At 39.4% G+C, this 17,284-nt stretch overlaps 1 protein-coding gene across 1 annotated transcript in view; it reads left to right on the top strand.

The window, feature by feature from the left end:
• LOC132553874 (uncharacterized) overlaps positions 1–17,284 on the top strand; it is a 36,229-nt gene that overhangs the window by 11,444 nt on the left and 7,501 nt on the right. The window contains exon 5 of the mRNA XM_060218154.1: positions 11,532–11,663. Coding sequence (XP_060074137.1) covers positions 11,532–11,663 — 132 coding nt within the window. The remainder of the gene's footprint in view (positions 1–11,531; positions 11,664–17,284) is intronic.

Genomic DNA, 17,284 nt, shown 5'->3' on the forward strand with positions numbered 1-17,284 from the left:
CCATTGTAGTACATGTATAACACACACATCAACCCATTGTAGTACATGTATAACACACACACCAACCCATTGTAGTACATGTATAACACACACACCAACCCATTGTAGTACATGTATAACACACACATCAACCCATTGTAGTACATGTATAACACACACACCAACCCATTGTAGTACATGTATAACACACACACCAACCCATTGTAGTACATGTATAACACACACACACATAACACACACACCAACCATACATGTATAACACACACCAACCCATTGTACATGTATAACACACACACCAACCCATTGTAGTACATGTATAACACACACACCAACCCATTGTAGTACATGTATAACACACACACCAACCCATTGTAGTACATGTATAACACACACCAACCCATTGTAGTACATGTATAACACACACAACACATTGTAGTACAGCACATGTATAACACACACCAACCCATTGTAATACATGTATAACACACACACCAACCCATTGTAGTACATGTATAACACACACACCAACCCATTGTAGTACATGTATAACACACACCAACCCATTGTAGTACATGTATAACACACACATCAACCCATTGTAGTACATGTATAACACACACATCAACACACACCAACCCATTGTAGTACATGTATAACACACACACCAACCCATTGTAGTACATGTATAACACACACACCAACCCATTGTAGTACATGTATAACACACACCAACCCATTGTAGTACATGTATAACACACACACCAACACATTGTAGGACATGTATAACACACACCAACCCATTGTAATACATGTATAACACACACCAACCCATTGTAGTACATGTATAACACACACATCAACCCATTGTAGTACATGTATAACACACACCAACCCATTGTAGTACATGTATAACACACACATCAACCCATTGTAGTACATGTATAACACACACCAACCCATTGTAGTACATGTATAACACACACACCAACCCATTGTAGTACATGTATAACACACACACCAACACATTGTAGGACATGTATAACACACACCAACCCATTGTAGTACATGTATAACACACACACCAACCCATTGTAGTACATGTATAACACACACACCAACCCATTGTAGTACATGTATAACACACACACCAACCCATTGTAGTACATGTATAACACACACACCAACCCATTGTAGTACATGTATAACACACACACCAACCCATTGTAGTACATGTATAACACACACACCAACCCATTGTAGTACATGTATAACACACACATCAACCCATTGTAGTACATGTATAACACACACCAACCCATTGTAGTACATGTATAACACACACCAACCCATTGTAGTACATGTATAACACACACCAACCCATTGTAGTACATGTATAACACACACAACAACCCATTGTAGTACATGTATAACACACACACCAACACATTGTAGTACATGTATAACACACACCAACCCATTATAGTACATGTATAAACCACACACCAACACATTGTAGTACATGTATAACACACACACCAACCCATTGTAGTACATGTTTAACACACACACCAACCCATTGTAGTACATGTATAACACACACACCAACCCATTGTAGTACATGTATAACACACACACCAACACATTGTAGTACATGTATAACACACACCAACCCATTATAGTACATGTATAAACCACACACCAACCCATTGTAGTACATGTATAACACAGATGCCAACCCATTGTAGTACATGTATAACACACACCAACACATTGTAGGACATGTATAACACACACCAACCCATTGTAGTACATGTATAACACAGATGCCAACCCATTATAGTACATGTATAACACACACACCAACCCATTGTAGTACATGTATAACACAGATGCCAACCCATTGTAGTACATGTATAACACACACAAACCCATTGTAGTACATGTATAACACACACACCAACCCATTGTAATACATGTTTAACACACACACCAACCCATTGTAGTACATGTATAACACACACACCAACCCATTGTAGTACATGTATAACACACACACCAACACATTGTAGTACATGTATAACACACACCAACCCATTATAGTACATGTATAAACCACACACCAACCCATTGTAGTACATGTATAACACACACACCAACCCATTGTAGTACATGTATAACACACACACCAACCCATTGTAGTACATGTATAACACACACACCAACCCATTGTAGTACATGTATAACACACACACCAACCCATTGTAGTACATGTATAACACACACACCAACCCATTGTAATACATGTTTAACACACACACCACATTGTAGTACATGTATAACACACACACCAACCAATTGTATAACACACACACCAACCAATTGTAGTACATGTATAACACACACACCAACCCATTGTAGTACATGTATAACACACACACCAACCCATTGTAATACATGTTTAACACACACACCAACCCATTGTAGTACATGTATAACACACACACCAACACACATAACACACACCAACCCATTGTAGTACATGTATAACACACACCAACCAATTGTAGTACATGTATAACACACACACCAACCAATTGTAGTACATGTATAACACACACAACACATTGTAGTACATGTATAACACACACACCAACCTATTGTAGTACATGTATAACACACACATCAACACATTGTAGTACATGTATAACACACACACCAACCCATTGTAGTACATGTATAACACACACACCAACCCATTGTAGTACATGTATAACACACACACCAACCCATTGTAGTACATGTATAACACACAACACAACAACCCATTGTAGTACATGTATAACACACACACAACCCATTGTAGTACATGTATAACACACACCAACCCATTGTAGTACATGTATAACACACACACCAACATGTAGTTAACACACACACCAACCCATTGTAGGACATGTATAACACACACCAACCCATTGTAGTACATGTATAACACACACACCAACCCATTGTAGTACATGTATAACACACACCAACCCATTGTAGTACATGTATAACACACACACCAACCCACACATGTATAACACACACACACATAACACAACCCATTGTAGTACATGTATAACACACACACCAACCCATTGTAGTACATGTATAACACACACCAACCCATTGTAGTACATGTATAACACACACACCAACCCATTGTAGTACATGTATAACACACACCAACCTGTAACACACACACCAACCCATGTATAACACACACACACACATGTATAACACACACCAACCCATTGTAGTACATGTATAACACACATCAACCCATTGTAGTACATGTATAACACACACCAACCCATTGTAGTACATGTATAACACACACCAACCCATACATGTATTGTAGTACATGTATAACACACACACATATAACACACACCAACACATTGTAGGACATGTATAACACACACACCAACACATTGTAGTACATGTATAACACACACACCAACCCATTGTAGTACATGTATAACACACACACCAACCCATTGTAGTACATGTTAACACACACCAACCCATTGTAGTACATGTATAACACACACCAACCCATTGTAGTACATGTATAACACACACATCAACCCATTGTAGTACATGTATAACACACACCAACCCATTGTAGTACATGTATAACACACACCAACCCATTGTAGTACATGTATAACACACACCAACCCATTGTAGTACATGTATAACACACACCAACCCATTGTAGTACATGTATAACACACATCAACCCATCGTCGTACATGTATAACACACACACCAACCCATTGTAGTACATGTATAACACACACACCAACCTATTGTAGTACATGTATAACACACACACCAACCTGTTGTAGTACATGTATAACACACACACCAACCCATTGTAGGACATGTATAACACACACAACAACCCATTGTAGGACATGTATAACACACACACCAACACATTGTAGGACATGTATAACACACACACCAACCCATTTTAGTACATGTATAACACACACCAACACATTGTAGTACATGTATAACACACACACCAACACATTGTAGTACATGTATAACACACACACCAACCCATTGTAGTACATGTATAACACACACCAACCAATTGTAGTACATGTATAACACACACCAACCCATTGTAGTACATGTATAACACATACCAACCCATTGTAGTACATGTATAACACACACACCAACCCATTGTAGTACATGTATAACACACACATCAACCCATTGTAGTACATGTATAACACACACCAACACATTGTAGTACATGTATAACACACACCAACCCATTGTAGTACATGTATAACACACACATCAACCCATTGTAGTACATGTATAACACACACATCAACCCATTGTAGTACATGTATAACACACACACCAACCCATTGTAGTACATGTATAACACACACATCAACCCATTGTAGTACATGTATAACACACACCAACCCATTGTAGTACATGTATAACACACACACCAACCCATTGTAGTACATGTATAACACACATCAACCCATTGTAGTACATGTATAACACACACACCAACCCATTGTAGTACATGTATAACACACACATCAACCCATTGTAGTACATGTATAACACATACACCAACCCATTGTAGTACATGTATAACACACACCAACACATTGTAGTACATGTATAACACACACCAACACATTGTAGGACATGTATAACACACACACCAACCCATTGTAGTACATGTATAACACACATCAACCCATTGTAGTACATGTATAACACACACACCAACACATTGTAGTACATGTATAACACACACCAACACATTGTAGTACATGTATAACACACACACCAACACATTGTAGTACATGTATAACACACACACCAACCAATTGTAGTACATGTATAACACACACAACACATTGTAGTACATGTATAACACACACACCAACCCATTGTAGTACATGTATAACACACATCAACACATTGTAGGACATGTATAACACACACACCAACCCATTGTAGTACATGTATAACACACATCAACCCATTGTAGTACATGTATAACACACACACCAACCCATTGTAGTACACGTATAACACACACCAACACATTGTAGGACATGTATAACACACACCAACCCATTGTAGTACATGTATAACACACACCAACACATTGTAGGACATGTATAACACACACCAACCCATTGTAGTACATGTATAACACACACACCAACCCATTGTAGTACACGTATAACACACACCAACCCATTGTAGGACATGTATAACACACACCAACCCATTGTAGTACATGTATAACACAGATGCTAACCCATTGTAGTACATGTATAACACAAACCAACCCATTGTAGTACATGTATAACACACACACCAACACATTGTAGGACATGTATAACACATACCAACACATTGTAGGACATGTATAACACACACCAACCCATTGTAGTACACGTATAACACACACCAACACATTGTAGGACATGTATAACACACACCAACCCATTGTAGTACATGTATAACACAGACGCCAACCCATTGTAGTACATGTATAACACACACACACATCATGTATACACACAACCCATTGTAGTACATGTATAACACACACACACACCAACATTGTAGGACATGTATAACACACACACCAACCCATTGTAGTACATGTATAACACACACACACATGCATGTATAACACACACACCCATTGTAGTACATGTATAACACACACCAACCCATTGTAGTACATGTATAACACACACACCAACACATTGTAGTACATGTATAACACACACCAACCCATTGTAGTACATGTATAACACACACACCAACCCATTGTAGTACATGTATAACACACACCAACCCATTGTAGTAACACATGTATAACACACACAGTACATGTATAACACACACACCAACCCATTGTAGTACATGTATAACACACACCAACCCATTGTAGTACATGTATAACACACACACCAACCCATTGTAGTACATGTATAACACACACACCAACCCATTGTAGTACATGTATAACACACACACCAACCCATTGTAGTACATGTATAACACACACACCAACCCATTGTAGTACATGTATAACACACACACCAACCCATTGTAGTACATGTATAACACACAACAGTACATGTATAACACACACACCAACCCATTGTAGTACATGTATAACACACACCAACCCATTGTAGTACATGTATAACACACACCAACACATTGTAGGACATGTATAACACACACCAACCCATTGTAGGACATGTATAACACACACACCAACCCATCGTCGTACATGTATAACACACACCAACCCATTGTAGTACATGTATAACACACACCAACCCATTGTAGTACATGTATAACACACACACCAACCCATTGTAGTACATGTATAACACACATCAACACATTGTAGGACATGTATAACACACACACCAACCCATTGTAGTACATGTATAACACACACACCAACCCATTGTAGTACATGTATAACACACACCAACCCATTGTAGTACATGTATAACACACACACCAACACATTGTAGTACATGTATAACACACACCAACCCATTGTAGTACATGTATAACACACACCAACCCATTGTAGGACATGTATAACACACACAACAACCCATTGTAGGACATGTATAACACACACCAACCCATTTTAGTACATGTATAACACACACACCAACACATTGTAGGACATTTATAACACACACACCAACCCATTGTAGTACATGTATAACACACACACCAACCTATTGTAGTACATGTATAACACACACCAACCCATTGTAGTACATGTATAACACACACAAACCCACTGTAGTACATGTATAACACACACACCAACCCATTGTAGTACATGTATAACACACACACCAACCCATTGTAGTACATGTATAACACACACACCAACCCATTGTAGTACATGTATAACACACACCAACCCATTGTAGTACATGTATAACACACACAAACCCACTGTAGTACATGTATAACACACACACCAACCCATTGTAGTACATGTATAACACACACACCAACCCATTGTAGTACATGTATAACACACACACCAACCCATTGTAGTACATGTATAACACACACCAACCCATTGTAGTACATGTATACCAGACACAATGAGTACTTCAAAATACAATAGATTAATCATTAATTTTGCAATATTGTATCATTGTGACTTATTGAGACAAGAAGATATCTGTATATATTTCTCTGTGAACCTGTCAAATTTTGAAACACTGAAAGAATTGTGTTGATGGTAGATATTTGTTTTCATGTGTTTAATTCTACTACTTGTATAAGGAATTATATTTCTTACTTGTTATTCTTATTAGTTTTATTACATTTTTGCTCGTGATATACTGGAATTTATCAATGTAATAAAAACTGATGATAAAGGAAATGACAAGTGATGATATTGACCAATCAAAATGTAGCTTTCTAGTCACTTCATTGCAATTCAGTTTTCTTGTTTGGGGTACATACTTGAATAAATCAAGTGTCCATCAAATATTTGCTGTGTACATTTCATGTTTTTTTCTTATTTGGTATGTAAAACAGTTTTTCTACCAGGTAATAGCGTAAAATGTGGTGAACATATTCAAAATATTGTCATCTTGTTGTCTAGATATCCTATACTCTCTGACGTCATTTGATATGTTGATATTTCCCAATAAATATTTTACACTGTTTTATTGTGTCACCTGTAGAGCTGACAGACACTTAGGGATCACTTTGTCCGTCGTCAGGCGTCGGTGTCTTCGGGGGCTTCCCTACGAAAGTTTTCTGGACTTTTTTTGGTTATGCTTTGATTTATCAAATTGAAATACGGTATATGGCTTCTTGTTCGAAGGTTACAGATTAAGTTCAATTTCCGGCTGTCTGTGACACTTTTTGGCAGAGTAATGCCCCTTTGAACTTAGAAAATTCTCTTGGAATATTGTTTTCCGGACTTTTTAGGTCATCTGACCCGAAGGGTCCGATGACCTATAGTCATCATGCTTCGTCCGTCGTCGTGCGCCGTGCGCCGTCCGTAAACTTTTCATTCAAACGACTTCTTCTCAATAATTGGAAGGCCCAGGCAACTAATATTTGGCCTGTAGCTTGCTTTGATGAAGCCCTACCAAGTTTGTTAAAAAGAATGACCTTGACCTTCATTCAAGGTCACAGGGGTCAAATGTCTTAAAATCTTCAAACGACTTCTTCTCAATAACTGGAGGGCCCAGGCAACTAATATTTAGCCTGTAGCTTGCTTTGATGAAACCCTACCAAGTTTGTACAAATGAATGACCTTGACCTTCATTCAAGGTCACAGGGGTCAAATGTCTTTAAATCTTCAAAGGACTTCTTCTCAGTAATCAAAAGGCCCAGGCAACTAAAATAAGGCCTGTAGCATGCTGGGATGAAGGACTACCAAGTTTGTTCAAATGAATGACCTTGACCCACTTTAAAGGTCACAGGGGTCAAATATGTTAAAATCTTTAAACAACTTCTTCTCAATAACCAAAAGGCTCAGATTGCTGATATTGTGCCTGTGGCATGCTGGGATGAAGGGCTATCAAGTTTGTTTAAATGAATGACCTTGAACAACTTTCAAGGTCACAGGGGTCAAATATGTCAAAATCTTTAAATAACTTCTTCTCAAATACTAGAAGGCCTAGGGGGCTAATACTTGGCCCATAGCATGCTGGCATGGAGCCCTACAAAGTTTGTTCAAATGAATGACCTTGGCCCACTTTCAAGGTCACAGGGGTCAAATATGTTAAAATATACAAAGGACTTCATCTCAATAAGCAAAAGTCTATGAGTGCCGATATTGGGTCTGTAGCATGCTGGGAGGAAAGGCTACCAAGTTTATTGAAATGAATGACCTTGAACAACTTTCAAGGTCACAGGGGTCAAATATGTTAAAATATACAAAGGACTTCATCTCAATAAGCAAAAGTCTATGAGAGCCGATATTGGGTCTGTAGCATGCTGGGAGGAAAGGCTACCAAGTTTATTCAAATGAATGACCTCAACCCACTTTCAAGGTCACAGGGGTCAAATATGTTAAAATATACAAACGACTTCTTCTCAACAAGCAAAAGTCCATGAGTGCTGATATTGGGCCTGTAAGATGCTTGGAGGAGAGGCTACCAAGTTTGTTCAAATGAATGACCTCAACCCACTTTCTAGGTTTGGCTTGCTTTTTGTCAGATGACCGTTAAGGCCCATGGGCCTCTTGTTTGGGTTATCCTCTGAGTTATTGAAATGAAATTAAGTATATGGCTTTTTGTTGCAAGGGTACAGATTAAGTTCGATTTCCAGCTGTCTGTGACCCTTCTTGGCAGAGTAATGCCCCTTTGAACTTAGAAAATTCACTGGGAATATTATTTTCTGGACTTTCTTTGGTTATGCTTTGAGTTATAGAAATGAAATTTGGTATATGGCTTCTTGTTGGAAGGGTACAGATTAGTTTTGACATTCAGTTTGATTTCTGGGTGACCGTGACACTTTATGCAGGCTACACATACAGTTCCGAGAGACTCTTGTTTATGTTGATTTTTTTCCTCATTTGTTTTTCCATTGAAATGTAATGAAAAAAAATTCATTGCTTTCCTGTTGAATATCATATATATATATATCATGATAATGGCAGATTATTTATTCTGGCATACAAGAGAAATATACGCAATATTGAATGGAATATCATTACTCCTCTATGTCTGTATAGTAGGAAAGGTATAGATAGGACGTCATGATTTAAAGACCAGTGTCAGGGAGCTTAATGTTTCACAATTATTTTCAAAAATACCTCTAAGGATATGTAGATGCATGCTGACCTTATTCCATAACTTTGCTTAATTTCACATTTTGTAATGGGTATAAAGTAGATATTTGAATGATGTTTGAGCACAAGAAGATCAACATTGGCTCAAGTTGCTTTTTCAGACACATATGTACATTTTTAATGAGGCTTCTAAAGTCAGATTGGAACATGGATTCTGGAAGACAGCCTTTGAAGAGATGATCAGATTACAATGAGTTCAGCCTGGCATTTAAAATAAGCAACAATCTTTTGTTAAATTAAGTGCCTGGTTAGATTTGCAAATATTATATAAACAGTCCGACTTGTCAGAGAAGGCAAACAGTGGCCTTTTCTACATTTTATGTAAATTACACAACCTTGGCTGTGTATGAGGTGATAATCTGTCATTTATATAGAGGTCACACAAGGTGACAAAGTGTTATGCATGTAGAGGTCACACAAGGTGACAAAGTGTTGTGCATGTAGAGGTCACACAAGGTGACAAGATTGTTGTGCATGTAGAGGTCACACAAGGTGTCAAAGTGTTGTGCATGTAGAGGTCACACAAGGTGACAAAGTGTTGTGTATGTAGAGGTCACACAGGGTGGTGAACTGTTGTGTATGTAGAGGTCACACAGCTGGGTGATGAACTTTTGTTTATATAGAGGTCACACAGCTTGGTGATGAGCTGTAGGTTATATAGAGGTCACACAGCTTGGTGATGAGCTGTAGGTTATATAGAGGTCACACAGCTTGGTGATTAACAGTTGTGTATGTAGAGGTCACACAAAGGAGTGAACTGTTGTGTATGTAGATATCACACAGGATGATGAACTGTTGTGTATGTAGACATCACACAGGGTGATGAAAACAAGGTAACATATGTAGACTGTATTGCTGAACAGGCGACTTATCTCCTCTGCTCAAGATTTCCTATGGTTAATGCCCATGATTCCTGTTGTAAATCCCCTCTGTTTCTTGGAAATAATCCCCCATAATTACTGTGGTAAATCCCCATAATTCCTGTGGTGAATTCGCATGATTCCAGTGGTAAATCCCCATAATTCCTGTGGTAAATCCCCCATAATTCCTGTGGTAAATTTTCATTATTCCTGTGGTAAATTCCCATGATTCTCGTGGTAAATCCCCATAATTTCTGTGGTAAATCCCCCCATAATTCCTGTGGTAAATTCCCATTATTCCTGTGGTAAATCTCAATAATTCCTGTGGTAAATTCCCATTATTCCTGTGGTAAATCTCAATAATTCCTGCAGTAAATCCCCATAATTCCTGTGGTAAATCCCCCATAATTTCTGTGGTAAATCCCCATTATTCCTGTGGTAAATCCCCATAAACTCTGTGGTAAATTCCTATGATTCCAGTAGTAAGTCTCCACTAACAGTCTTACACACTTCTTATGACTGTGATTAACTCCGTATAGGTGTTCACAGTATACATAAGGTAGACTAAACATAGATGTTCACATTATACGACAGGTATATGTAACGAGAGTGACTTGACTTTAAGTATTCAAAATAAATGATAGAAATTGCTGTTTCTTGACCATTTGTTATGATCATGATTATTTTTTTGTGTACAGTTCGGTATAAACAAGAACCTGAATGAGAAACTGAATTTTAATTTTTGTTTACAGTTTGGTATAAATGAGAAGCTGACATTCGAGGACTTCAAGCAGTGGACACATCGTCACAGTCCACATGTTTTCTGGGGGGTTCACAACTGGGTCTACACCATCATGACAGGGTCCAAAATGCCGGAGGAACAGGTAGGCGATCTTACTGTTAAGATTCTGTATCGTGTCAGAAATCTTTACAGTTGGTACACCAGCTGTTGTCTCAGAGTTTCTTTACAGTTGGTACACCAGGTATTGTCTCAGAGTTTCTTTACAAGAGACACCAGCTGTTGTCTCAGAGCTTCTTTACAGTTGGTACACCAGCTGTTGTCTCAGAGTTATTTTACAGTTGGTACACCAGCTGTTGTCTCAGAGTTTCTTTACAACAAGAGACACCAGGTATTGTCTCAGAGTTTCTTTACAGTTGGTACACCAGGTATTGTCTCAGAGTTTCTTTACAAGAGACACCAGCTGTTGTCTCAGAGTTTCTTTACAGTTGGTACACCAGCTGTTGTCTCAGAGTTTCTTACAGTTGGTACACCAGGTGTTGTCTCAGAGTTATTTTACAGTTGGTACACCAGCTGTTGTCTCAGAGTTTCTTTACAAGAGACACCAGGTATTGTTTCAGAGTTTCTTTATAATTGGTACAGCAGGTATTGTCTCAGAGTTTCTTTACAGTTGGTACACCAGCTGTTGTCTCAGAGTTTCTTTACAAGAGACACCAGGTATTGTCTCAGAGTTTCTTTACAAGAGACACCAGCTGTTGTCTCAGAGTTTCTTTATAGTTGGTACACCAGGTGTTGTCTCAGAGTTATTTTACAGTTGGTACACCAGCTGTTGTCTCAGAGTTTCTTTACAAGAGACACCAGGTATTGTTTCAGAGTTTCTTTATAATTGGTACAGCAGGTATTGTCTCAGAGTTTCTTTACAGTTGGTACACCAGCTGTTGTCTCAGAGTTTCTTTACAAGAGACACCAGCTGTTGTCTCAGAGTTTCTTTACAAGAGACACCAGCTGTTGTCTCAGAGTTTCTTTACAAGAGACACCAGGTATTGTCTCAGAGTTTCTTTACAGTTGGTACACCAGCTGTTGTCTCAGAGTTTCTTTACAGTTGGTACACCAGGTATTGTCTCAGAGTTTCTTTACAAGAGACACCAGCTGTTGTCTCAGAGCTTCTTTACAGTTGGTACACCAGCTGTTGTCTCAGAGTTATTTTACAGTTGGTACACCAGCTGTTGTCTCAGAGTTTCTTTACAAGAGACACCAGGTATTGTCTCAGAGTTTCTTTACAGTTGGTACACCAGGTATTGTCTCAGAGTTTCTTTACAAGAGACACCAGCTGTTGTCTCAGAGTTATTTTACAGTTGGTACACCAGCTGTTGTCTCAGAGTTTCTTTACAAGAGACACCAGATATTGTCTCAGAGTTTCTTTACAGTTGGTACACCAGCTGTTGTCTCAGAGTTTCTTACAGTTGGTACACCAGGTGTTGTCTCAGAGTTATTTTACAGTTGGTACACCAGCTGTTGTCTCAGAGTTTCTTTACAAGAGACACCAGGTATTGTTTCAGAGTTTCTTTATAATTGGTACAGCAGGTATTGTCTCAGAGTTTCTTTACAGTTGGTACACCAGCTGTTGTCTCAGAGTTTCTTTACAAGAGACATCAGGTATTGTCTCAGAGTTTCTTTACAAGAGACACCAGCTGTTGTCTCAGAGTTTCTTTATAGTTGGTACACCAGGTGTTGTCTCAGAGTTATTTTACAGTTGGTACACCAGCTGTTGTCTCAGAGTTTCTTTACAAGAGACACCAGGTATTGTTTCAGAGTTTCTTTATAATTGGTACAGCAGGTATTGTCTCAGAGTTTCTTTACAGTTGGTACACCATCTGTTGTCTCAGAGTTTCTTTACAAGAGACACCAGCTGTTGTCTCAGAGTTTCTTTACAAGAGACACCAGCTGTTGTCTCAGAGTTTCTTTACAAGAGACACCAGGTATTGTCTCAGAGTTTCTTTACAGTTGGTACACCAGCTGTTGTCTCAGAGTTATTTTACAGTTGGTACACCAGCTGTTGTCTCAGAGTTTCTTTACAGCTGGTACACCAGGTGTTGTCTCAGAGTTATTTTACAGTTGGTACACCAGGTATTGTCTCAGAGTTTCTTTACAGTTGGTACACCAGCTATTGTCTCAGAGTTTCTTTACAGCTGGTACACCAGCTGTTGTCTCAGAGATATTTTACAGTTGGTACACCAGCTGTTGTCTCAGAGTTTCTTTACAGCTGGTACACCAGCTAGTGTCTCAGAGTTTCTTTACAGCTGGTACACCAGGTGTTGTCTCAGAGTTTCTTTACTGTTGGTACACCAGGTGTTGTCTCAGAGTTATTTTACAGTTGGTACACCAGCTGTTGTCTCAGAGTTTCTTTACAGCTGGTACACCAGCTGTTGTCTCAGAGTTATTTTACAGTTGGTACACCAGCTATTGTCTCAGAATTTCTTTACAGTTGGTACACCAGCTGTTGTCTCAGAGTTTCTTTACAGCTGGTACACCAGGTGTTGTCTCAGAGTTTCTTTACAGTTGGTACACCAGCTGTTGTCTCAGAGTTTCTTTACAGCTGGTACACCAGCCGTTGTCTCAGAGTTATTTTACAGTTGGTACACCAGGTATTGTCTCAGAATTTCTTTACAGTTGGTACACCAGCTGTTGTCTCAGAATTTCTTTACAGTTGTACACCAGCTGTTGTCTCAGAATTTCTTTACAGTTGGTACACCAGCCGTTGTCTCAGAGTTTCTTTACAAGAGACACCAGCTGTTGTCTCAGAATTTCTTTACAGTTGGTACACCAGCTGTTGTCTCAGAGTTTCTTACAGTTGGTACACCAGCTGTTGTCTCAGAATTTCTTTACAGTTGGTACAACAGCCGTTGTCTCAGAGTTTCTTTACAAGAGACACCAGCTGTTGTCTCAGAATTTCTTTACAGTTGGTACACCAGCTGTTGTCTCAGAATTTCTTTACAGTTGGTACACCAGCCGTTGTCTCAGAGTTTCTTTACAAGAGACACCAGCTGTTGTCTCAGAATTTCTTTACAGTTGGTACACCAGCTGTTGTCTCAGAATTTCTTTACAGTTGGTACACCAGCCGTTGTCTCAGAGTTTCTTTACAAGAGACACCAGCTGTTGTCTCAGAATTTCTTTACAGTTGGTACACCAGCCGTTGTCTCAGAGTTTCTTTACAAGAGACACCAGCTGTTGTCTCAGAATTTCTTTACAGTTGGTACACCAGCTGTTGTCTCAGAGTTTCTTTACAGTTGGTACACCAGGTGTTGTCTCAGAGTTTCTTTACAGTTGGTACACCAGGTGTTGTCTCAGAGTTTCTTTACAGTTGGTACATCAGCTGTTGTCTCGGAGTTTCTTTACAGTTGGTACACCAGCTGTTGTCTCAGAGTTTCTTTACAGTTGGTACACCAGGTGTTGTCTCAGAGTTTCTTTACAGTTGGTACACCAGCTGTTGTCTCAGAGTTTCTTTACAGTTGGTACACCAGCTGTTGTCTCAGAGTTTCTTTACAAGAGACACCAGCTGTTGTCTCACAGTTTCTTTACAAGAGACACCAGCTGTTGTCTCAGAATTTCTTTACAGTTGGTACACCAGCTGTTGTCTCAGAGTTTCTTTACAGTTGGTACACCAGCCGTTGTCTCAGAGTTTCTTTACAAGAGACACCAGCTGTTGTCTCACAGTTTCTTTACAGCTGGTACACCAGCTGTTGTCTCAGAGTTTCTTTACAGTTGGTACACCAGCTGTTGTCTCAGAGTTTCTTTACAGTTGGTACACCAGCTGTTGTCTCAGAGTTTCTTTACAGTTGGTACACCAGCTGTTGTCTCAGAGTTTCTTTACAGTTGGTACACCAGCTGTTGTCTCAGAGTTTCTTTACAGTTGGTACACCAGCTGTTGTCTCAGAGTTTCTTTACAGTTGGTACACCAGCTGTTGTCTCAGAGTTTCTTTACAGTTGGTACACCAGGTGTTGTCTCAGAGTTTCTTTACAGTTGGTACACCAGGTGTTGTCTCAGAGTTTCTTTACAGTTGGTACACCAGCTGTTGTCTCAGAGTTTCTTTACAGTTGGTACACCAGCTGTTGTCTCAGAGTTTCTTTACAGTTGGTACACCAGGTGTTGTCTCAGAGTTTCTTTACAGTTGGTACACCAGCTGTTGTCTCAGAGTTTCTTTACAGTTGGTACACCAGCTGTTGTCTCAGAGTTTCTTTACAGTTGGTACACCAGGTGTTGTCTCAGAGTTTCTTTACAGTTGGTACACCAGGTGTTGTCTCAGAGTTTCTTTACAGTTGGTACACCAGGTGTTGTCTCAGAGTTTCTTTACAGTTGGTACACCAGGTGTTGTCTCAGAGTTTCTTTACAGTTGGTACACCAGCTGTTGTCTCAGAGTTTCTTTACAGTTGGTACACCAGGTGTTGTCTCAGAGTTTCTTTACAGTTGGTACACCAGGTGTTGTCTCAGAGTTTCTTTACAGTTGGTACACCAGGTGTTGTCTCAGAGTTTCTTTACAGTTGGTACACCAGGTGTTGTCTCAGAGTTTCTTTACAGTTGGTACACCAGGTGTTGTCTCAGAGTTTCTTTACAGTTGGTACACCAGGTGTTGTCTCAGAGTTTCTTTACAGTTGGTACACCAGGTGTTGTCTCAGAGTTTCTTTACAGTTGGTACACCAGGTGTTGTCTCAGAGTTTCTTTACAGTTGGTACACCAGCTGTTGTCTCAGAGTTTCTTTACAGTTGGTACACCAGGTGTTGTCTCAGAGTTTCTTTACAGCTGGTACACCAGGTATCATCTCAGAGTTTCTTTACAGTTGGTACACCAGCTGTTGTCTCAGAGTTTCTTTACAGTTGATACACCAGCTGTTGTCTCAGAGTTTCTTTACAAGAGACACCAGCTGTTGTCTCAGAATTTCTTTACAGTTGGTACACCAGCTGTTGTCTCAGAGTTTCTTTACAGTTGGTACACCAGGTATCATCTCAGAGTTTCTTTACAGTTGGTACACCAGCTGTTGTCTCAGAGTTTCTTTACAGTTGGTACACCAGCTAGTGTCTCAGAGTTTCTTTACAGCTGGTACACCAGGTGTTGTCTCAGAGTTTCTTTACTGTTGGTACACCAGCCGTTGTCTCAGAGTTTCTTTACAAGAGACACCAGCTGTTGTCTCAGAGTTTCTTTACAGTTGTTACACCAGCTATTGTCTCAGAGTTTCTTTACAAGAGACACCAGCTGTTGTCTCAGAATTTCTTTACAGTTGGTACACCAGGTATCATCTCAGAGTTTCTTTACAGTTGGTACACCAGCTGTTGTCTCAGAGTTTCTTTACAGTTGGTACACCAGCTGTTGTCTCAGAGTTTCTTTACAGTTGATACACCAGCTGTTGTCTCAGAGTTTCTTTACAGCTGGTACACCAGCTGTTGTCTCAGAGTTTCTTTACAGTTGGTAACCCAGCCGTTGTCTCAGAGTTTCTTTACAGTTGGTACACCAGCTGTTGTCTCAGAGTTTCTTTACAGTTGGTAACCCAGCCGTTGTCTCAGAGTTTCTTTACAGTTGGTACACCAGCTGTTGTCTCAGAGTTTCTTTACAGTTGGTAACCCAGCCGTTGTCTCAGAGTTATTTTACAGTTGGTACACCAGCTGTTGTCTCAGAGTTTCTTTACAGTTGGTACACCAGCTGTTGTCTCAGAGTTTCTTTACAGTTGGTAACCCAGCCGTTGTCTCAGAGTTTCTTTACAGTTGGTACACCAG

The sequence above is a fragment of the Ylistrum balloti genome, unplaced genomic scaffold, assembly GCF_031769215.1.
Source record: "Ylistrum balloti isolate Yb309-2 unplaced genomic scaffold, AGI_CSIRO_Ybal_v1 Utg370362, whole genome shotgun sequence".
Classification (NCBI taxonomy): Eukaryota; Metazoa; Mollusca; class Bivalvia; order Pectinida; family Pectinidae; genus Ylistrum; species Ylistrum balloti.